Genomic DNA, 24,703 nt, shown 5'->3' with positions numbered 1-24,703 from the left:
TGTGTTTCTAGGATAGGCTCCACTGCAGCTTTGCATTAGACAAGTAGTTACTGATATTTGTTGTTTTAATTTCTGCGTTTTGAAATTATCTATGCAGCGCATTGATCATTTTCAGGTTCACACAAACTGTCCAAAGGCAAATCAGTCATCAGTCAAATGTTTTGTTGGGTCTGAATTGTCCTTATTTTGAATGTTTTCTTGCCATTTCATGAGGGGAAGAGTTGAGATAGAGAATAATTGTAAGAATCTTTCTTTGGAGGTTTTGGTTTTACTCCGAGTACTGATTTGGTGCCAATCACTCAAGCTGCTTTGCCTGACTGTCTACCAGCAAAACCAGCCCTGAGAGAGTATCCAAGGTTTGAGTGACATTGACTGACAGCTTTTATCCCCACCCCCTCACCTCCCAACCCTGCCTCAGATCTTCGAAATCAGCCTTACAGGCGAGCCGACGCAGTGAGGAGGAGTGTCCGGAGACGCTTTGATGACCAGAACTTGCGGCCGGTGAACAGCACTGAAGTAGCCATGTGATGAGGGGCAGGCGCATGTGACTGGTGGAGGGGCAAAAAAGGGTGGGAAGAGAGCAACACGCGACCTTTTCACCAAGGAAACAGTGAGATCTTGCTGGAAAGGACTGCTTTTAGACTGGAAGGAGGAGACTGAGGTCACAAAAGGTCAGAGATATATATTTTTGAAAACCCAAAACAAGCCAAGTGCCTAAGCTAAATTCTAATTAGTTTCTCTACTTCAAGCAATATGACCTGACCTGGCTTCATTTTTCTCCGAAACTAATTGTTAGCCCATGTTTCTAAAACACAAATGTCAGTGAGGAGTAAGGTTGATGCTGAAAGTTAGGAACAGGGTTCCTGGCCCACTTACTGAAGGTGTTACTATGAAATACCATAGTATCTTAATGCATTCCGGTGCTATCACCTTTAGCCTTGGAAGTTTTGTAATGTACTACAGCTATGCTTTTCAAACAGTCATTAGCTTCTCATGTTTTTCCCCCCACTCAGTTTTTCCTAAGTGGGCTAATATAAGAAAAAGGTCTCAGTCTGTACTATAGATACTTTTTTTAAATGGTTAATGAAGTGGGATTTTGCACTGCTAATGACAAATGTTTCAAAAAGTATTAAGAATTCACAAAAACATTCAGAAGACTAGAGCAAGCTGTGTATTGTACATACGTGTCCAAACGACGGTATTAATGATCTCAACCAGTGTTATGGGGGTTAGAGGACCAAGCCATGAAGTCAGGCTGTGCAGGGGCCAGATCATCTGGCACTAAACCGTAATGCAGATGCAATGCAGCAGCATAAGGGCCTGGAAAGTGCTGGCAGGAAGAGGGAATCAGCCCAATGAACACATGAATAAGGACCCAAACCACTCCTGGAACTTGTGCTGAAGGTTTAGTGTTAAACTTCAAGCCAAGGCCCCCTTCCACCTGCTCACACAGGTGGTCAGTAAAACTGGAATCTCGTTTCTCCACTGTCACAACTGCTTCTGGCTGGAAAACCTGGGCTTCGGTGTTGTCTTTAATGTACTGCATTTAACCACGGAGGCCATTTTTCTTCCGTTTCTGCTCGTGATCATTTGACGTGTGCTAGTTTTTTTTAATCTGTTTAAACTTTTCTAAATGTACAGATATTTTGCTACAGAACTTGTTCCTCCCTGCCTAATCCATCTAGCTTAAGGTTAATATTGTACATATTGTTTAAAGAAATTTTGCAAAACCCTGTGCTATACAATTTGAATGTTATTTTAACTTATAGTCCCCCCCCCCCCATTTTATGCCTTTTTTTTTTTTGTTAAGAACCAGAATCTGGCACACAATAGCGAGGCCCTTATTGCCCTGCTTTGACAGTAAAAGGGCTTTAGCTCCAGGGTGTCCAACTAATTTTTGTGCACCTTGTATGTCTGCTGGTTTAGCTGTTCTGTTACTTCCAATGTGTTTCCATCTTTAAATCAGTTTAGAGAAGGGCAGCTGCTCAAAGGGCCGGTCAAACTGCAGTAGCTGACGAGGGAATGAAGGGAAGCTGCACATACAGCATTACATGTAGTGACACCCTTACACTTAGACCACTGCTTTTCAGTAATGCTTTCACTAGTCTGACTGTAAAATATTCATTTTTACAGCATGTACATCTTTTTCCCTTTAATTAAGACTGTACAACTGAACCGTTCAAAGCAGTTTTACTCCCTATAGACTCAACATTAACTGGCATGGTTTTCCCAAAATGTATTTTAGACAATACATACTTGTTTGCAATGTACTTTAATTTGAGCTGAATCTGATTTCTCAATGGCTATGTTTAAATAAACCTATTTACACTATGCTGGCAACAGTTTGTCTTGAAAGCATCTTCCCACCACACCTGTACTTTCTGCTTTACTCTACTCTCTAGAGGAAAGATTTGTAAACACAGCACCTGAGCTTTGAAATAACTTGTTTCTGCTGTTAGCTATTTATTGCTGAGGAAGCCTGCAGCATAGTTTTAAAATGAGACCTTTTACAGCCAGGTTTCATTCATAAGAAACATTGCAAATGTGCTTTTGTGAGCACTTTAATCACTTTGAAACAAGACCATATCTGGCACCTCTCAGACAATGAGGCCTTCAACAATAGGAACTTAGTTTAAAAAAAAACTACATTTAAGTAAAAACCAATTTCTGAAGTACAACTGACTAATTGTGAATGAAATATTCCAAAACAAAAAATGTACCTTGGGTTGGCAGGATGTGGAAAGGTCATCCCCATATACTGTATGCCTTTAATGAATTGAATGAACAACTCCCAATCAAAATATATACAGCTCCTGGTAAAAGCTAAATTGTTCAGAAATTAAAGGCAGCTGAATACAGTACAGTGTGGGTTTTGATGGGCATTTCACAGACAGAGCCCGAGCTGATACGAACAGGTACCAGAAGCTGCACAATTGGTCTGTCACTGGAGCAGGACTAAAATGGTGGACTGAATTATGTGCTACGAGCCTTACTCTATTCGAATTTGCAGAAGGAATGCACGTGTTTCAGTGTGAACAGACCAGAGGAGCATCAAGGTGCATCAAGCTGCTCCAGAAGAGTCCTCCTCCTCTTCTCCAGTTCTCCTTCACTGAGCTCACTGCCTGAAGTGTCCCAGCCCCCCTGGAAGAATGCAGAGGAGTAATTAAGAAGCATAGTTTAGTATATAGCTTATTTAAACTGGGTCCTCCTGTCAAGTTACAAATTTTCAAACATTTCCACCATTTCATAGCATTTCATTCACTTTTCTAAAATTTCTGTCTGCAGGGAAACGCATGCAAACGATGCTTACCTGCCAAGTGAACAGATAGCAGCAGAATGCAACCAAACTTAATAGGGGTGCTCCTTAATTCAATCAAAACTGAACAGGATTTTGTGGAGACAGTTAAAACAGATAATAAAAATGGGCATTTATGTGACTTTTCAAAACCTAAGCAGTGAATGGAAGGACATCTGTTTAAACCTTTATATGAATAGAATTCTTGTCACAACATATTTACTGGAGCAATTCAGGGTAAATGTCAAGGGTACTACTGCAGGAGAAGGGTTTCAAACCTGGGACCTTCTGAGACCATGAGAAGACCACTACGTTACCTGCTGCCACATACAGCCTTTATCCACCCCGCTCAATGAAGCAATGATTTCTTGGGTTAAGCCATATGATAAAAGTTAATGATAAATGTTCATGCACCATATCTTCATGAGCATCCCTAGATAAGACTTTATACAGCTGCTACTCCAGCACTGTATGTGATTGTGTATCATATATAATATATATATAAAAAAAGGATTCATCTATCCTGCATTTTATGCACCTACTCGAGCGATGAACATCGGTGCATCAAATGGAAGGTAAACTAGATTTACTTGAGAGTCACATGTCTGCAGCCACATCTCCAATGTAATGTACAAATTGTATTTTTGCTGAGATGTATGTCGCTTTGGACAAAAGCGTCTGCTAAATGAATAAATGTAAAAGTACAACAGCTGGGACTCATTTGATAATTGGGTCAGGGGTTTACCATGTACAAAACCAGTAACAACTACACTGCTTGTTAACCCATTTTACACTAACAGTATTCAGTAGTAAAAGGTAATCACAGTCAGTGTTAAGTAGTGTAACCAAGTGAAACAACTTGCCTCCTCCTTGGCTGATTTTCTTTTCGGGGACTTGGGCTTTGGGTCTGATCGAGGTTTTCCACGGGACTTGTCATTCTCCTTGTCCCTTTCCCTGTCCCGTTCCTTCTCTCGCTCCCGCTCTCGTTCGCGGCCTCTTTCCCGTCCTTTCCTATCTCTCTCTCCCTCAGACTCTGGGGAGCCCTGGAGAGCAGTAAGAACAGAAATGTTGTGTTCATGTGTCCAGCTTTTATCTTCAATCTCATTTGTGTTTAACTTACAGATTTGTGACGCCTTTTCTTTCCCTTCTTCTTATGCTTTTTTGATTTCTTGGAACTTCGCTCTAAAGGCCAAAACAATTAACCGTTTACTCATCAGATACACATTTCATTCTAAAATAACTATCATTTACTCCAAAGTAAAAAGGGTGCTAACCAGATTCACCACTGGAGGATCTCTCAGAGGGAGACTTTGAAGGTGAACGTTTCTTTTTCTTTGAGTGGTAGTCATCATCCTCAGACTCTGATCCCTGCAGGAAAGAGTGGAGAGGCAGTAGCCATATTTCCCGCTGTTTGTCACTGTACTATTTTTTCCTGCAATACGTTTCAAAACATTACATTGAAAAATATTAGTGAGCAAATGGTTATATACCTTAGGCAGAATACTGTATCAGTGTGTACATGTGACTGAAAATGAATATGCATACTGAAACAGCAATGAAAGCGCTGAGCAAGTAATAGCAGAACTGAGGTGGTTGTGCAGTGAGAACTGCAGCATGCCACAATTCTGCACTGGACTCACTGAGCGAGAGCGGGAACGCTTCCTGTGATGTTTTTTTGACTTCTTGGAATGTTTCTTGTTCTTTGAGTGATGATGTTGACATTCATGCTGTTAAAAAGACAAGTTTGTGTCAATTTTAAGTCTGGATGTTGTATAAAACAAGGCACTAAAGACACCTAGAACAGAGCCAAATTCAAAATATTGACAATCCATTTAAAATTTATGAATTATTAGTTATGTACATTGAGCTAGAAAGCAGCTGAAAGTGACCCTCCAAAACAGTGATTTAAACATCTCTCTATCGAAGGGCAATTTATAGCTACTGAGACTGTGTCATACAAGCATTACCTCTAAGACATGAATAAAATCTTTGAATATCCTCTTTCTTTCAGACTCTAGAGTGATGTCTTCAAATGCTGGTTCCTTCAGGAATCTCTCTCTAACCTGAGAAATCAGGAATAGGAAAATTAAAGAATAGGAATTAAGTACACGTGACAAAATTGATTTAACTGACTTTTCTTATTTTCTTAACTGATTATTTTCAGCCCAGAGTATCCTTAGTTAATTCCACTGTTATGTACCCATTAACACACAACAGATACATACACCCTCCCATGTGGAGTTGGGCTCAAGTGGTGGGGTAGCCTGTTTTAGCATGCTCTTGAAGGCTGCTTCCTTCCTCTTCATCTTCCTAGCCTCCTCCTTCTCCCGCTCTCTTTCCCGTGCCTCTGCTTTCTCCAGTAACTATGTCACACAGAAGAAGCACAAAACAAGTATGCAATTTCAGAAACTACATTTCATACCTTGTGGATTGAATCTTAGTGATGCACCACATTTAGTCTTCCATTTTTGTTTGTCAGAACAACAGGAATGCATTCATGTACAGTGAGAAGCCCAGAATGAAGTCAGACATAACCATCCATCACTTGTCATCTTTTAGGGCCGTACTTACGCTGTTAAAAGCCAGCTTGATGTTTCCAGCGTCAAGAGTTGTTGCCCTTTTATCAGAGCTGATGACAGAACCAAAGTCCTCAAAGCCTGTGTTGACCTCTACATTGAATCCTTTGTCCTGTAGGAAGAACATATAAATGGTATGAATGCAGTGACAACGAAAAGGTAAGGATATCTGTGGTATGGTATGTGAGAGAAATGAGCACTACAGCATGTAGAGAGAGTAGGTTAGTAGTAGGTTAACATATAAACACAAGCAAAGTAGGGAGCGCCATCTGCAAGTGTGAAGATAACAAGCTTGTCTGGTAACACATGCAGCACAGGAGTGTAGTTTCACCTTAAGGATGTCCTTGATGATTCTCTTCTCATCATGATAGCGTGCCTTGAGATCCTCCACGTAGAATTTGAAAAGATCAAGTGGAGTAGAGCCTACAATAAAAGAATCATACAAATATGGAGAGAAAAAAAAAAAAAAAAAAAATTAAGCCATGTCTCCAATTCTTTTTGTCATTTAATCTGCAGCAATCATGTGCTGACAACACTAAAATGCAGTTTCTCAGTAGGCTTTGCATCACATTAAATTGTGAAAACACAGCAAAGTGTGTATGTTAAATAGTTCTGATGGAAATTCTTTGCTCTTCCAATTTATTCTCATTGAATTTGTCATCTTATCAATAGACATTTAACTTCAATTAAAATGGAACAATGCATTATTGATCTTGAAACCATTGGCAAGATAGCTAGACTATCACTCCACAGATTAAGATGGGTAATTTTCACTCTACTCAGACATAACATCTTCAATATTGCTGAGTTTGAAATTCCATTAAAAACAGCTTGTGTTACCATTCTGCTATGTCCATGTACTGATTTTACCTACAATTTCCTTGCATATGTCCGTTTGAAAAATATTATTGAAAACGTGACAACAGCAAATTTAATTGAACGCATGGAAGAAAACTTTTCATAAAAAACAGATCAGCGGATACTAACATAAGCAAGACGACGCAGCATAACTAAACTTGACTAATGAGCATTTGTTTTATATTCTCTTAAAATGCTAAGAATTGTTCTATTTTATGATTATCCTAATGAAACCTGTGTTTTACTGATAAAATACGATTTTCGAAAATGTAATTATTCATAATTACTTTTATCACAACTGTTACCTCCCTCTAACATATGGTTATTTCATATTGTGCCCTGCAACTTGAAAACTACAACTATCAGCTACACAAACGCTTCTTACACAGTATTTTAAATTCCCCTAACCTACACCTCTGACTTCCTTCAAAATCAGTAACTTGTACTTTCAGTTGTGTTCTGGGTGAAAAATGGCAGGGTCAGTTGCCTTACCAATCTGGCCAAGCATATTGGAGAAGCGGATGTCGGAGCTGATGGTTGGGTACATCTCCATCCAGGAGGACATGGAGTGTAGTTGTCCATGGTCATGGAGCTCATCCAGGAATTTCTATAGGGAAACAAATGCTTTTTCAACCAAACCCTACATCATGTCTCACTGACTCAAAGCAGAAGTGCCCACAGAACAAACTGTAATTAACAATAACAGCCCAATCAATCAATCAATCAATAACCCCACACAGTGGAAGGGATGTTTGAAATTTTTCACTTCTGAAAACAAAGCTACTTAAAACCAAGAAATTTCTGCAAGTTTCAGCCAAAAACAAAGATTTACCTATTCGTTGCAACAGCAATGAGCATATTAAGAGAACATAAAATGGATCATCTTTTATGACAGTTACAAGTTTTACAAAGTACAGATTAATATATAATCCTTTAATACAAGCAAATTAATTCTGAAATCCACCACACTAGTAAATATTTCATTCCAGCAGCTATACAGGAACAGATTCTCTTTTTTGAAAGCAAGACTAACTCCATTAACATCTGCATGGTGACAGTCGTGATGATGCCATGTGGTGAAGTGAGGTGCACCGATTCTCAACCTGGAAGGCCTCTCTATTCTTGCGTTGACGCCGCCTCTCTCGCAGCAGGGACTTTTGCTTCTCCTCCTCCTCCTCCTTCTCCAGGGCACGGATGTGCTCCTCAAAGCAAATCAGGGCATCCTCCTTATCCATGTCTGTCCGGCCAATCCAGGTTTGGAGACAGAAGTGAGACAAATCAATCACAGAATCAGTAACTTACCAGACTGCGTTAGAATATGAGTTATAATATCCCCACGTTTTAGCTAAACCAAAAATGGAATTTTTCAGCTGAAAGACAGCTGCCCAAAAAACAGTTGGAGTGCGAGTTATGCCATCTACTACCTTCAACTGGGAGGTGAAGATGGTGCAAAGGGTATCATTTGACCACAAGGAAAATACAGTATTTCATTACCTGAACTGTTACTGTTAATATTTCAAATATGATATAGAAAAGACTACTGGCCAAGTTGGGAAAGTATCTTACAAATCATGGGCAGGAATGCAGTGTGAAACAGTTTTGAAAAAGTATAACACTACAAAAAACAAGCTGGCTTACTGAAACCCCCCCCACCCCCCATGTTAACTAAAACATACTTTGCAATTCCTCATCCTCAGCAAAAGTGGGATTGTCCAGTAGATATTGCTGGGCTTCAGACCACGTGGTCCGATATGTAACATTAGCCATATTGTCCAGAATGTTCTTCAGTGCTTCCCAGTTACGCTTCCTCAAATGCTTTGCTTGTTCCTGCAAACACCAGTAACATCAGCAGACAAATTAGAGTGCTGGTTCTCAGTTACGGGCCACACTGGTACAGCTACAGAGCATTGAGCCAACCATACTCAGCACCATGCTGAAGAACCAGCTGGACCAAAGCAGGTAGTTAATCACATTGTGCACATTGCACATGTTGAACAAATAACCACAGAACATGTGTACACAGCAACAGTGCATTAGATTCCAGAGTGAGTCATGTCCACACCACACAACTCATATGCTATATGATTGTGGACTATTCACATTTTTGCATTATGTCCACTTCTGTAAAAGAGAAAAGGTTATGTAAATAGAGATTTAAACTTTTAGCTTAAATGCTACATAACATCTAGCTGTGCTACTTAAGAAAAACATCCTCTTCACTATTACAGGAGAAATTGTCTGCAGCCAGATAATTCCAAGAAAGGAAAACGCCGAAAGACAACTGATCTTTCTACGTATAACTGTTGCTCACTGACAAGAGGTGAGAGTGGTGACATATGACAGTGGCATTAATGTGCACCAGTGATGACTGCTTCAAAAATGAGGAGCAAGCTGTGTGCAACTTTCCAGAGTATCTGTTCTCGGCTCACAGTGGTACCAATAGTACTATACACAAACTTCACATGGTGAAGTGATTTGTGAAGCTGAAGCAACCAAGGTTTTGGTAATTTCAAACTATACTGACAAAGGTGCTTTTCTGTATCTGTTGTGACAAAGGAGTACAGTCATCCCCCGCACACATGTGGAGAACACACAAACTCCCACAGACTGAGAGGAGACTGAACTTATGTTGAATCCCACAACACGGGCTGTGAGACACTGAGTTTATTCTGTGTGTGAATTAATGTGAGTTGTTTTTATACATTTGTATTTACTGTTCTGTTTTTACATTAAAGGCTTAATTAATAGATATATACCTTATGTATATATGTATGTTTTGCTCATGTTTAAGGATATGGTATGTAGAACTTGGAAAGAGCTGAATGGGTGCAGGCAGAGACATACAGCATTATTTTAAAAAAGTCATGAAGTATTACAGAGTAATAGAAGGAAATCTCCCTTATTATGTTGTATTAGAACAAAAATGTTAATTATTGAAGTGACTGTCCATTTTAAAGGGCTGATGTTTTAGCATAAATGCGTCTGATGTTTGGGGGCTCAAACGTAAAAATTACAATTGGATTCAATGGTAAGTTATGTCGGAATTATGAAGGTACATGTTAAAAGGGGTTTTTCAGGAAAGGCAAGGAAAGACTACAGTTTCAAAAGCGTGAATGTCTTAAAGTGATGAAAGGCCCTCAAAACGGCTATGCAGATCAGCAGCTGTACTCTGAACAAGGCTAGAGAAGCAGGATGGCTGGAAAGTTGAAGAAAGCATCCTCACCTTCTCCTTTTTGGCCAAGTAAAAGAGAACATCCTCGTAGATCTCCAGTCGATCACGCTCTGGAACAGTTGTCCAAACCTCCAGCTCTCCAAACATTTGCTCCGCTTTCCTGAGTTACAGAAAACACAGCGACAGCCAGGTGTCATGTTACACATGAAAGCTAATCATGAAATGTCTAAGCACGTGGGCAGAAGCATGTTCCACAGAGAATTTACAAGCCCTGTAGGCTCTATAGGCGACCACAAGATGGCATCATAACACAAGATTGAAATCTGACTGGTTTTTATTTTAAGGCAAGGACTTAAGACTAAACAACTTTATATTTCGCTGAATGCAAACTCAAAAAATACAATTAGAGCAGTACTCTGCTGTCAAACAGATATATTTGCATCTCCAATAATTGAACAGGGAATTCCTACATAGCATGTGGACACATGGACATAGGCAGAGCCAGTCGGAATAGAGTAGAACCACACATACAGAACAGGAGAAAAGCCTGCCCGCCAGCAAAGTCACCCCACAATGAGACTCCACTGTCTGCCAGCTGTTTGCCAGATGTGACATCTACACAAAGCAGTTGTACTGGGGAGGGGGGAATCACTTATACTGGTTGGTTAGCGGACAAGGTCACAAGTGCACGTTTCTATATGGAACTGAAGCCTCCATTTCAGAAACAAAAAAAGCTGTAATCCATGGTTTACTGAATGCATAATACCATAATACTGACTGATCAACAATTAGCCTTTTCTATGTACAATTACCAGTTTCACACCTCCATATTAAATGCACCCAAAGAGCTTTCCTATAGTATAGAAAAAAATATACATGACGAGGAAAATGGCCAGTGAAATGATGGACAATAATTTATTCAGACATCCTGCACTTTAGACTGAGGACATAATACCTTCTCAGAGATTTTTAAGCAAAGTACTTGGTTCCTAAACAGTACTCATTCCTTAAGCTTCACAGAAAAGATTTCATCCAGAGTATTTTTTACTATGACCATCTCAGACTTTTACAGTAACTTCCGAGTGAATAAGAGATACGTGTCCATAACACTTTTTTGTTTGAAAACTGAAAGTTACCAGATGCTGGCAAACATGTGATCAGTCAATTCCTTGTGGCCAGTATTGTTTTGTCCTCAGTTGCAAATGACACATGTAGTCACTGCTTTAAATTAAAATATAATAAAAGTGTTGAGAAGGACTGGCATCCCATCCATGCTGTATCCTGTTGCCATGATGAAATAGTAAATAAGTCTTACAGCAAATTTTAATTCATTATAGTTATCTGATTCCCCCCCTTGGTTTTAACAGTACCTGAATAAATGAAGGAATTAAACTGTATTATCAAGCTTTAATAGACTGTGATTAGTGGGTGAACTTATGAACAATTCAAGTCATAGACTTCCAAGTCCCAGTTTACAAGTTTAGGTACAAGTCTACACATATTTACATAACTGCGATAGACCACAGTGAAAATCCCTATCCCTAAATATATATTTAAAAAAATAAAACAGAAGTGCATCAATAATTCTCAAAATACCCCAACATGAGCACTTTCTAAAGCCATTTATATGCAATCCAGACATGTCCTGGAGCTGTGATCCCCAGTAATGGGGAACTCATTTCAGAAACGGCCTTACGGCACAGAAGCAAAACAGAAAGGAATTCGAACCGACAGCTCTTCTCGCTATAGGGAATGGACATGACTCCAGACCACTCTGGTTGTCACAAGTATTACAGAAATGCTTTCTATAAGCTGGCAGGGTGGAGCTACAAAAGAGTGGGACAAAACAAAAGGTAATCACTTGTTGGGTCAAAAATGTAACTTCCTGAAAAAGATAGTGAACAATAATAATAATAAAAATGGACAACACTAAATTGTTGCCAGTACTTTGTGTAATGGCTCATGTTATGAACTAGTTACAAAAGTTGAAAGATACAAACATTTTCCAGATTACTTATTTTTACTTGCATTTTCTTTGCATCTACATTTTTATTTCTCTCGTGCAGCAAAAGTGACTTACATTTCAGTACCCAGCTAGGAGATGGCAAGTAAAATGCATTCCAAACAGTATATGACTGTGGGACTGCCTTCATTCAACTCCCTTTCAGTGTTTACAGCGCTTGTGCTTTGTGTTTGCGAGTGCTGGTGTTCAATAAGATTACGAACACTGCACGTTTACTGGTTGGATCTTCTAACAGTCAGCGCTGAACAGGAGTTTGAGGAAACATTTTTTATTTTCACTCCTTTTAAATTGACTTTTAATGTAGTTCAAAACCAATAAAAAAAAAAATTCAAGTTTTTGTGACTATATTATAGTTCTATTCAAGACTTTTGCAAAGCCTAACCAATCAATAAATCAAGGGACAACTGCATTATTATTACATCTGTGAACTTTAACTGTGTAAAGACAACAAAGTGGACAACCTGAAAAACCTTTTCCCCAAAATTCAAATTTTAATGTTGAAGTTTTTTTTTTTTTTCCCCCCCCCCAAGTAAGAACAGCACCTAAGACTATGACATCTGATGTTTTAACAGAACTTAACCAAGCAAATAAATCAAGGGAGGTCTGTATTACTTAGCTTTTACTGATTATGACTTGGTGTAAAAAATAACTAGATTTAAAAATGAAGCCTTGGTCTCATGTATTCATAAATTAAAGAACTAGTATATTCGCCAACAACTCCGCCATGAGCAGTCTCAAGCCCGGCTGAGAAAGGAAGAGGGTTGGGTGTGGAGTTAGCTACCCCACACCATAAAAACCTTGCCAGCTACAGAAATGCCAAGAGGGAAACTTTGCCTGGAGACCCCTTGTTGGCAGCCTATGCCCCAGGAGAGGTGGAAGGCTTGAGTAATAGTCATCAACCTACAGCCTTCATGAAATCGACTACTCACTTGTATCTAGTTGTGGATGTCATCTTTTCATGATTTTCCAGGAAGCGCTGAAAGGTCTCCTTTGACTCCTTATACTTAATCCTGGCCTCTTCCTTTTCCTCTTTCTCTGTCTGGACCTTGTATGCATTGAATGCCTGTTTCTTCTCACTCAGTTTAGGCAGAGCACTTTAAAGGAACAACAGTGAAAGAAGGATGAGTTTCATTATATGGGTTTCATAGATGCTTCGGCTCAAATATAAGACTGAAAACTAAGTGTGGGTGTTGGTGCTCTCTGGAAACAGAATTTAAACCAGCTGCTTAAATGGGTAGCATTCTAGATGTTTTATATGCAATATCCAGCTGGAAAGGACTATTAAAAGCATGTAAATACCCAAAGATGCAGAAAAAATGCATTAATAGCAGGTACCTGTAGCGAGGGTCATTAATGATCATTTTCATAGCTTGTTCCCAGGATGCCGTAGATGAAACTCCCTGTAAACACATCATTACAACAATAATTTCATCAGCACAGCACACCTGAGGCAGCAGATGGCACAGTGGTTAAAGCTCCTGCCTTTGGATCTATACATCACAAGTCCCAACAATTGTTCCAATACCGTTAAGCAAGATCTTTACCCTACAAGCGCTCCAGCAAAAAACACACAGCCATACAAATAGGTAGATCATTTTAAGTATCTTAACACTAAGTTGCTTTGCAAAAAAGAACAAGCTAAATAAATAAATGTTAGTGTACACATTTGGTGTGTCTATACTACACTGTAGACCAAGATGAATTTGTTATTTGAAACTGATGGTACTGGTTGGGGGTCTTCAATCCTGAACCTCAAATAACTCCAAATACATCAGCAGTACCTTACATAACTGACCTTTAGCCACAGCCTTCAAGGGAAAAACCAATTACCACTTGGGGAGAATATTTCATTCCCATCTGAAAACGTTACGTGGATTCACTGAAGCATGCCACTGATCAGCAGCAACACTGGCTGAGCTTTCAACTGATATAAGTTACAAAGGCATAGAAATCAAGATCGGAGGTGATCTCTAGCAGACACACTGAAAATACAACCAGTGTCCCCTTGCTTACAGTCCTACAATAAGTCAGTTAAAGGCTATTTTAGATCAAAGCACAGCTGAATCATTGTGTCCACATTGCAGAACACTTTAATGGTTCAGAAAAGCCCAGTTCCAGCCTGATGACCTGCCAATTCTAGGGTCACAGAGACCATGTGTGAAAAATGTTCGTTAGAAAACTGCAATCAAGCAAATACCGTAACATCTCTACCTTCAGAACTACAGGATGCTCTGAGAACAGAGTTGAGGAAAATATAATACCCATTTAAACTGAGTATACCTGGGCAATCTGAGCTTGCATGTGATGAGCAAACCACTAGTGCCCTACATGCCTAGGAATGACTGCAGAGGAGCTGGGAAGGAATGTTGGATGACACCCACTCAAAACTTGTCTACTGAACGCCTCATGAAAAAACGAGTTTCCATCAAGTCTATGTGTAACCTTCTAGCACGTAAGGAGCTTCTGAATGTTACAGCTCCTCAGTCTCAATACATGAATGTCTGTCCATCAGTAACAAGAAGAATACTGGTAAGAACCTTTTCCTTCAGAAGCTCCTTGAAAGCCTGCTTGGCTTCCTCCTTGGTGTTCCACTTGTAGACCTTCTTTACAAGCTCTGGCCTCTCCTCCTCCTTTGGGACATCATTGCTAGAGAAGGTAGCAAGGTGAGAAGCAGAGGTAAAAGGAATATCGCATAATTAAGAAAGACATTAAACACACCAATGACTTGCCCCAATATCAAATGGTATGGCATCATTTTCAGACATAACGTTTTCACTCTTTTCAGCTGTTTGTAAGTACTGAACAGATCAATGTTCAAATTCTGAGAGAGTAACTGAGGGGTATATAAGTGCACTACTCTTCAGTCACAGGTGGGCTGAAGGCATTCTACTTCACCCTTTATTTAGACTTGAAAAGGCCACTGAAGGTGACTCACTACCAAAATAGACTAATATTATTGAACAGTTTTTAAGCAAAAATTTGCAGCCCAAAGTCAAACCAGTTTAAAAACATGATATAATATGTAAAAATACAGTTATGTATGGCTATTCATGTTTCATTAATGACTTTACAGGGAGTATCATTTAGTACCCCACTTTGTCTTGTAAGGTATATTTACCAGGACCCCATTTGGATTTTGTGTGCCTCCCAATAGCTGAGCAGATTATGTAGTATGTATTTAGCTGACATCTTTATCAAAGGTGACTTACAGTACTTGATATGCTACATTTACTCATTTAGCTGACCCTTTTCTACAAAGTGACTTGCAATGTTAAGCTACAATTATTTCCCCATTTATACATTTGGGTAATTTTACTAGAGCAATTTAGGGTAAGTACCTTGCTAAAGATAAGATAAGACACTTTATTGTCATTGTATGCAAAGGGTACTAAAGCTGGAGGTGAGACTGAAACCTGTGACCTTTGGGTCCAAATGTAGCATCTCTAACCACTACACTACCAGCTGACCCCAGCTGCTAAACTCCCTACAATTACTTACACATTTATACAGTACAACAACGTAACAGATCGACACTAAAGACAATTTAGAGTCACCAAGAAGCCTGAACATATCTTTATATGGAGGAAGGAAACCCATGTGGACAATGAAAGATGTGTTTGGGAGGTTTATTCACCAAGAACTACTTATATGTATTTATTCTTTGTATATTTATGGTTTTGTGTTTTGTTAATTACAGTATTTTTATATTCATGTTTAGTATTATAGGTTTTGTAAATTTTGTATAAGTACAAGTTTAATTGTAGCATATCCCATAAGGTTGCAGAGCAATGTGTGAGATATCTATTACATATCTGTTACACACAATGGGGAATTTAATAATCAATTAATCTGAAAGATATCTTTGGACTGTGGGAGGGAATCAGAGTATCCAGTGGAAACTGACACTTTAAGTGTATGGTACATAATGGTTACAAATAAGCTGAATAAGCCCAGGAAGTCAACCACACAGTATTATAAAGTAACTAATGAAAGGATATTGTCTTGCAATGTTGCATTATGATAACTAATGCTATATTTAAGTAATTGTGTCCATTTTAACGGGGTCTAGTGATAATTCAGCAAAAATTGGTATAATTTTTGGGACTTAGTTTCACTGGTAAAAATTTGCAGTCCTAACTGCATCTTTGATTTATAAGAATTCATCTTGCACAGGATTTTTCAGGAACACATTAGCGCCATACGGTGGGGGGAGGATATATATGTAATCACACATAACAACCAAAGTACAGGAAAAGGCACCTATGAGCAATTAGTTATTCTGAAAGACCCACAAAAAAACATTGTGAGCTGAGATACCTGAAAACCACTTGAGCTTCTGACCCCTACACTTGAACCTTCATAATACTACAAGTGTACAAAACTTTCCTAAATCACAGAAGTCCCAGGGAGGGATGAGTCAAAGGGTACTAATGTGATAAGGAAAACGCTCTCATTAAATCAGAGCTGTCCTATTTGCCAGCAACTTGGCATCTAACCTGCTGAACATCTGCACACCCTTTAGCATTAATGGAGAAGGAACAGCTTGGGTACCTGACTGGGGTCTCAACCATGGGCGTGGCCTCTGCGGTGCTGACAGGGGTGTCAACGCTGACCTCAGTCACCTGCGATACTGCTGCGGCTGCCACTGCCACCACCGGGGCCGTCTGCTCCTCTACTACAGTGGGCACAACTACTGCCTCTGTCTCTGCTACAGTTGTCACGGTAGCAGCGGTTGCCACGGCAGCGGTGGTGTCTGATTGGGGAGTTGATGTTGCAAGGGTACTGGCAGCAGGCTCGGATGTCCTGGAAGCCGTTTGTTACATGCATGACAGAATTTTAATCAGTTTGTCCTAATTAACATGGCAAGAAAAAAAAAAAATTGTCAAATTCGATGACTGAAAAACCACCCACTCAAACCACCCAAAACCCACAAATGAAGAGCTACCCCAAAATACTTCAGATGTAGACAGTAGATATTAATAAGGAACAAAAGCTTTTCTTACAAAACGAAAATCATTACTTACACATTTCCTTCGCTGTTTATCATAACTACATGGAAAATAGAAGATCAGGTAAGGTCATTAGTGTCAAAACATTCTTGCTACTCATTTAACAGAATGTAGAAGTGATGCCTGTATTAATTTGTGAATTGATGTTACATGAAAGTGACAAACTGACAGTACAAATAAGCAGTTACACGATTGCTCCATGTGCACCGACAGTGGTCGAAGCAATGTTATGAACAAAGTACTCTACAGGAGCTGCCAAAAATCTCTAGTGTTTTCAGCAGGCTGCCAATTCATCACGCTATAGTCATGTAAAATAATCATTATTTTGGGAAATTTTACTGCTACCCAGTCTCGTTCTAATTATAACCAATAAAACATTTTTACTGTGGACTTACCTAGGACCACATGTATTGACCTGTTTTGCAGCAAAGTTTAATAGGTAAGAGTCTCACCTTCTAAATCCTCCAGTTCTTTGGGTTTGGTCCAACGTGACTCTTTAGTTTGAGAGTTATAATAGTAAGGCTTTCCTGTGTCCGATTTATACTCTTTCCAGGGACACTTTGACAACAGTTGCTGCAATTGGCAAAAGGAGGGTTGCATTTGCATTCATTTGTTAAACACATGATTTTCTCCAAAGCAACGCACAACTCGGGGTACATTGTGGTAAATCGAAAATTTAGACAGAGCTTTAGATACAGGCACAAGATCATAGAATCTGATTGTACAATACCCATTTTTCCTGCTTGCATTACACACACAGCTGCCTGTAGAACTGAGTCTGATAGGAAATATGAAAAACAACAGAATTAACATCTAAAATTCTTTGAGCTTAATTTAAAATTATCACCTCTGCTGGAGACTTCAAGTCATCTGGCTTCTCCCAAGTGGACTGCTTGGTTTCTGTGTTGTAGTAGTAAGTCTTCCCATCAACCGACTTGTGTTCAGTCCACACAGACTTCTGCCGGCACAAACATTACATTCATTAGCAGGCTCTGCAATTACCTTTCCAAGAACTCCAAAAAAAATTTCCATTACAAAATTTCAAAGTCATTGATCAGTTTAACATACTCACTGATTTTCACACAGAACTGTAACCATAATTAGTGGAATTCACTGCCACAAGGTGATTTAACACAAAAAGTTAAGCATCTACTATTTGAAACAAACCAGTCTAATGTAACAAAAGTCAACATTTATATAACAAGTGTCAGTTCACATTTCATCTATTTTGGATTCCTGCAATGTGTGTTCACCTTCTTGGGCTGGTCGTCCTTCGGGCTGGCCGTCATGCCTGGCTGAGCGGCAGCGATGGCAGGATTGGTTGTCTATTTCCAGTGCAACATACAAGGAGAGAACACACAAAATTTAACCACCTACTGATGAACCTTAATCACATGCATCATACTACAGAACACCAAATTATGCAATCGATGCTTGATCAAAATACATCAGGAGTTACATTACAACTAGTTACATTCTTCTGAAGTATGCATCTTTTCTTGCATTATTCTTAATAAAATTCACAATGCAATCTGGAATAATATTTAGTACTTACCAATGTCCCAGATGTAGTTGAAGCTACAATAACAAAAAGAAAGAAGCGTAAGCAAAATCAGAAGACGTTTTTAACAGCAAACTATATTGAAGTAAAATTAAAAGTGAGACTTACCAGCAGTGTCTACAGGGCTTACACCAGGCTGTAGAAATGGGACATTTACTGAATTAATAAGCTGCAGATGTGTACACCTGTAGATGTGTCTGCAAATGCAAATACTAATTTTTAATGTTTTAAGAAAATTTTGGTGGATGAACACCGATTTGCATTTCAGAGTCTGAAAGGTCAGGTCATTAGCATCAAAAAAATTGTACGTACTTTAGCTAAAGCTTTACTTGAGCAGTGGCAAGGGTAGGAGTCATGGCAGTTGTGAAACACACCAAAGACATGTTCAAGGTGTCTTATATAGGAATGTATGGTACAGCTTGGCACAAATCACATTCCAGAAAAATATTATTTTATATCCAAGTAGTAATGAAGTATTCATGATCCTAATATCAAGCAGACCACTATGCATATTCTAAGCATATTATGTGTCATCCTGTTAGCTCTCAGAATTGACCACTTTCACACACTTCAAACACCAGACCATCAAGGCAAGTAAGTCATGCTTATTGTGGAATTGGGCTTCCATCAGTTGTGTAAAGTTGATATTAAATGTAGATGTTCTACATGCATTTGTCATGTTATTCAAGTAATCCATCACACAATATACATTATACAGTTTGTAGCAAAATGCTTTTATAATAAATCTGAAAACAATATTAAACAATGTCAATAAAAGTAAAAGCATTTACTTTTTTTATTGTGATGAAAAAAAGACAGCATAACCTGTTTAAAACAAGTTCTGTGCAATGGTGCCACTTTTGCCCTCAAGTCAGAGAGAGAAAACCCAGAAACTGACATATTGGAATTGACAAGCATGAATTACCTTAAACGGCTCTTAGCACATGGGCCAGAAGGACCAGCTGCCATGCAAAGCTTGTTACATGAAAACTAAAAGGCGTTTTTTTTTTACATAAGAGCCCACCACTTATGTTCACAATACTTCTTCAAGATGGTGTCACCTTTACTGTACATTAAAGTGTATTAAGTAAGGAAATAATACCAAAACAGTAGTCTCTGGTTTACAAGGAAAAGGTGGATGCTGTCAATTCACAAAACATAAAACCACTCATTTGCATCACACATGATTTAGAGGTAAGAATGCCTGTCTGGTGGCTAGGGTAAAATATGTCCCGTTTAATAAAAACATGTTTGATATACTTTGAGTGTCAAATATTTAAACTGCAAATTAATATTGATCTAGTGACAATAAACCAGATGCACGTTTCCCTTTTCTTACAGAAGAGTGGGCAGATCAACAGACCAGAAAAGTGTGAGCACATCAACACCAGGATAGGACAGACATAGGCTTTGATTACAGTGTGTCCAAGAGTACACAAATACACCTCTTGTGTTAAAGACTCGTTATTTCAATTAATTGATCCAAAACAATAAGATTAAACTAACTAAAGCTTAATGACAGGGAGAGAATAAAGGCATAATTTCCTGTGCTTAGTAGAAAAGCTTGGATATCTGAATCCATTTAAAGTCAGTTCTCTACAAACTCAGGCAAATGCTTAGATTATATGTAAAGGGGAAATGATCCCCTCCCAGCTTGAGGTTGCTTTTTTCAGAAATGCGACATGAATGGGAAACTTGCTTACCGGCCCTGTTGGCTGCATTGCTGCAGCTGGCATACGGGGTGGCATCATCATTCCTGGCATCATCGGTGGCATCATGCCTGGCATCTAAAAATAAAAGGTAACACACATAAAGCTTCAGAAAATACTCAAAGAACCCATTAAGCTTAGCACCCTGTCTCAGACCCATAGTACACAGACAGTATAACATGAGAGAGGTAAGACATTTCTCTTGTGAAGACATATACAAAAGCTTCAAAATAAGTAACAAATAGAATCAAAGTTTATTACTGAATCAGCTGTTTTTTTTATATTTACTGTTAACATTTATATAGTTACATATGAGGAGATGGAAAAAATAGTCCCAGTAACCTTTCTATTTGCAATTAATTTTGCTTAGAATATTTGTGAAGGTATTTATTGTGAAAATGATTACTATGGTAAAATTGATGAAACAAAGTTTCAATCCTCACAACCTGGAGTGACAAATCACCAAAACAAGCTCAAAGGCCCCTTTTTAGTACCATCAGTCTAAAACTCTAACCTGTCCCATAGGTGGCCCTCCCATCGGGGGCATCATGGGTGGCATCATTCCAGGGGGCATGGGAGCCATGTTTGGGGGCATCCCCATTGGGGGGAAATGAGGGGGCATTCCAGGAGGTCCCATCTTAAAACACAAATTGTATGACACCAATGAAAAATAGATCATTGCAATACATAAGTGAATATCACAACTGAACTCCAAAATGTCAGCTTACAAATGGTGGAGGCATTGCTGCAGGAGGGACACCTGGGAAAGGTGCAGGTTGGCTTGGGCCATTACTGCCATCCGCTGAGGACTGTTAAGAGCAACAAAAAAGGAAGCGTTAGACAATAACAACAAAACGGTTCTCAAGCCTTAAATTCAGGCTGCTGTCCAAATAAGAAATGACTACGTCATGCAGTGGACTGGTCTTCTGTTTGGAAGACATCTCATCTTATGCTTCATTTATCTTGGGTGTTGTTGCAAATAGCTACCATCAGAGTTGTATAAGCAATTACTCAAACAAAATGAATTAAGAAATAACTACAAAATACACATTTTTGAATGAAACATCTAGTTCAACTCTCCAATTTTCTACTACTGTTTCATGTGAAAGAAGTAATCTTAATAGATCAACCTAGAGCACATACTTGTCACTTTTCATCAAGATACTATAGTTTCAAAATTTTGAAATGCAGAATATTTACTTGGTCCAACTGAGATATTCCTTAATAGCCATAATTTGAAGATATCACAGCAGACACCAACAGTTTGTATGAAATCTATTAAAGAAATGTGGTTCTCATCTCCAGCCTTGTCAGGACACAGGCAGTATTCATTTTAATTTTACTTATTCTTTGTCCAGAATTTTAAAGTCAGCTGCCAACACCGCAAGACAACCACATTTTTTTCCAGAAGTTCAAACAAATACAACAATACAAATTATTATTCTTCAACTGGATGGTACAACAGAATAAGACATTACTAACAGTTATTGATATTCATTTCCCATGCCATTTCTTGAACATTGCTTCTTTTGCACCTACCAGCATTTATATAGACCCACTTAAGTGGGTTATACATTTTACACAAATTAATATATATTTTTTCCAGACAAAGCCATTCAGTAAATATAACTTTGGAGAAAATATAAAAATGAAACTGCAAACCATTTCATAGAAAAGACTGCCAAGGCAAACAACCTTCTTACCATTCTTTCAGTAACAGTGGCCAATTATTTCCCAGCACAATGAATGAGAACATTGCAGCTGTGCACAGATATCAGCATTGTATTTAAAAGAATTAACTTATGCATTAAAGATAATTCCAGTTTATCTACTCATTCATTTCGAACTTAAGTGTTACTGAAATCCAAGAAGTGCAGCATGACTGATTGGAATTGAATTGCAATGCTGTGTTGATGTGTGATCAGCAAAGGTGCAGACTACATCCAGAATCAAACTATATTCAACAATGATTTAATTTTCAACTACATTTTTTAATTAAATTCTATATAAAATTCTTTCAGGAACCATCATGATCAGATTGATTAGTCTATTATTTATATTTACAATACCTAGCAGCTAGCTAGCTAGCTAGCAAGCAGCACAGTTCCTCATGAAACAAAACAGAGATATTTAAATAATTTACAGACAGTTCAGAAGTTGTAAGGTAATTCCGCTATGTAGTTAGCTATGTTGTGTGAAATACGACGAAAACGTAATGAAGCGAGGCGTTGAACAACCAGAACTCAATTGTTAGCCGAGGGGAGAAACACTGAACCATGCACTTCTTCAGTGAAACCCCTTCCATCGTTTACATACAATAATTAAAGCTGCCCGACACTTATTTTGTGTAATATGCGGCATAAAAATCCCACCATAATGAAGAAATCAGTAATTTAAATGTGTAAAGTTAGCCACAAAGTTCACTCACCATGATGACCGAACACCGGAGAACTCAGCTCCTCCACGGCTCAACAAACTGTAATCCTATTGGTTCGTTTAGGGAGAGCAAAGGTCAAATGTAGCATGCGCGAGGCACGGGGCTTCCTGTGCTCGAAGTAAGCGGTAGTCCTTACAATTTTTGAGACCCGCGCTTTATTGTGTTGTTTGAAACATAGCGCGCCATCTATTAATTTGTCATTACTTATTTTTTTGGTATATTGTTCGGCTTCCTTATTTTTTTTTTTTCGTAGATACATGTTACTAATATTCTCAATGTATTCTTTAATTTGAAAACTAAGCGTTAAAGACAGTTTGGGGCAACTTGACTTGTTAGGGGGGGTTGCCATGAACCAGGTCTGTCTGTGATTATTACTCAGTAGCCTGGCAGTGGCTGCAGGTAGATGTATGTATGTATGCACAAAATGTTTTATTCATCTTTCTATATACAAATATTTTGGTCAGCCTTCGCTGGGACACACCATCCTAACAAAGCGGTGTTGTTAATTTAATCCACGGAGCTGAATGTGTGTGTAGACAGGAGAGCAGATGCGGTTCCCACCTCCTATACAGCACCTACGTTTTAATTTTTTTTTAATTAATTACAGATGCTATACATATCTGTAAACAGATCGCGCTCGAAGACAATGCCTACCTCGCAGAAAATGACACATTTAACCCAACAGAAAGTTACAACGATAATTTTGGTAATTTTATTTTAAAACAGCATGTATCTGCTACGGGGCGCAGTGGCTTGAACCGGGTCCTGCTCTCCAGTGGGTCTGAGGTTTGAGTCCCGCTCGGGGTGCCTTGCGACGGACTCTGGCGTCCCATCCTGAGTGCGTCCTCTCCTCCTCTAGCCTTACGTCCTGTGTTGCTGGGTTAGGCTCCGGCTCCCCGCGGCCCCGTATGGGACATGCGGTTCAGACAATGTGTGTGTCTATCTGCTACAGTATACAGTAGTAAACATACAGTACTCCGTATGTTTACCACAGAAAAGAGAGAAGTTGCGTTTGCCTCCATCTTTGACTGTTTTTGATTCATTTTATTGAGAAAATTATACCCAGTTTACCCAAATGCAGTATATTTACTTCTAAAAGCAAGAAAACAAGTAATAACGAGAAATGCTGTAAAATGTAAGTATTTCTTATTCACAACGTGCGCCACGTGTCGTGTCGACTGCGCGTCACTTCGCTTTGTGAATTTGTTTGTGGTTTGCTTGGACGCACGGGGCCTCTGCTCTGGAGTCTTCTTGGTTTTTTTTTTTTTTGCACAGTGGGGATTTATGAACCCGCCTACTCGCTGTTTCTTCATTTTCGTATCTTTAAAACTAGTTTATCAAAAGAGAACCCAAGGTGGCCCTAGCAAAATATGAAAAAAACTGAAAAATTCAATATGCATTGATTGAAGAATTATGTCACATCGGAGCACGGGATCGACTTTTCCAGTAGCCTACTGTATTTCCAAACGGGACACCGTTGTTTCGCAATACGACGCACTTCTTGGTCCGTAAAGGTATCGCAGAGCTGGGATCAACTGTACTTCCGGCCTCAGCGACGCCTGCGTCCACGTGCGCGTTCATGTGAAACTCTTTGGGAAAGAGGATATTTCGGCTATTTCTCTCTTAACTTTGTCCAGAGGAAACTAAAACGTTTCAGTTATAAACGAATCCTAATAAGTAATTATAAATTTGTGTGCTGCGTGTAAATAAATGTATACAACACACACACATAGGTAACAAGGTGATTTCCGGACTGAACGTTCAGCGCTTCACGACACAAAGCCAGTTTTGCGTTCTTCTTGTCGCAGCGTTCTGGGAAGAAAGTGGCTGTTGCAAACATCAATTTCACCAACATTGAAAGTGGAAGACATTACATCTACAAGAGTTTATAAGACTTTTAAATAATGTGTGATTCTGATGTTTGTTGCTCTTGGACACCTACACCACACGCTGCCTCAGAATGACGATGCGCATCATGAAAGATCATAGTCACCCTGCACGGGTACTTTTCCCTGCCATCTGCAAAACGGCTTAGGTCTATTCAAACCCGCACAGCTAGGTAC

The 24,703-nt window shown here is 39.0% G+C and overlaps 2 protein-coding genes across 6 annotated transcripts in view; one reads left to right on the top strand and one right to left on the bottom strand.

Moving 5' to 3' along the window:
* fmnl2a (formin-like 2a) overlaps window positions 1-1,126 on the top strand; it is a 53,908-nt gene extending 52,782 nt beyond the window's left edge. For 2 of the 5 annotated variants that reach the window (XM_029256603.1, XM_029256599.1), the window contains one exon: window positions 419-1,126. In XM_029256603.1, the coding sequence (XP_029112436.1) occupies window positions 419-528 (110 nt within the window). In that variant the 3' untranslated portion in view covers window positions 529-1,126. The remainder of the gene's footprint in view (window positions 1-418) is intronic. The other 3 variants (XM_029256604.1, XM_029256600.1, XM_029256602.1) reach the window with 2 other exon arrangements.
* A 630-nt stretch (window positions 1,127-1,756) lies between these two features.
* On the bottom strand, window positions 1,757-22,683 carry prpf40a (PRP40 pre-mRNA processing factor 40 homolog A). Its single transcript, XM_018741587.2, has 27 exons — window positions 22,632-22,683; window positions 20,932-21,012; window positions 20,718-20,840; window positions 20,198-20,281; window positions 18,603-18,630; window positions 18,489-18,511; window positions 18,187-18,258; window positions 17,781-17,891; window positions 17,386-17,506; window positions 16,949-16,973; window positions 16,476-16,727; window positions 14,462-14,570; window positions 13,260-13,324; window positions 12,854-13,018; window positions 9,953-10,061; window positions 8,406-8,556; window positions 7,833-7,966; window positions 7,222-7,336; window positions 6,203-6,294; window positions 5,867-5,983; window positions 5,521-5,658; window positions 5,263-5,358; window positions 4,936-5,022; window positions 4,570-4,663; window positions 4,416-4,477; window positions 4,159-4,338; window positions 1,757-3,141 (listed from the first exon to the last, which is right to left on the bottom strand). The coding sequence occupies exons 1-27, from the start codon at window positions 22,632-22,634 to the stop codon at window positions 3,052-3,054; spliced, it is 2,727 nt and encodes a 908-aa protein (XP_018597103.1). The 5' UTR covers window positions 22,635-22,683; the 3' UTR covers window positions 1,757-3,051.
* Between the last annotated feature and the right edge of the window lie 2,020 nt (window positions 22,684-24,703).

This window comes from Scleropages formosus, chromosome 12 (genome assembly GCF_900964775.1).
Source record: "Scleropages formosus chromosome 12, fSclFor1.1, whole genome shotgun sequence".
Classification (NCBI taxonomy): domain Eukaryota; kingdom Metazoa; phylum Chordata; class Actinopteri; order Osteoglossiformes; family Osteoglossidae; genus Scleropages; species Scleropages formosus.
Note: the sequence above shows the minus strand (reverse complement) of the source record. Positions and strands in the feature narration are given on the sequence as shown.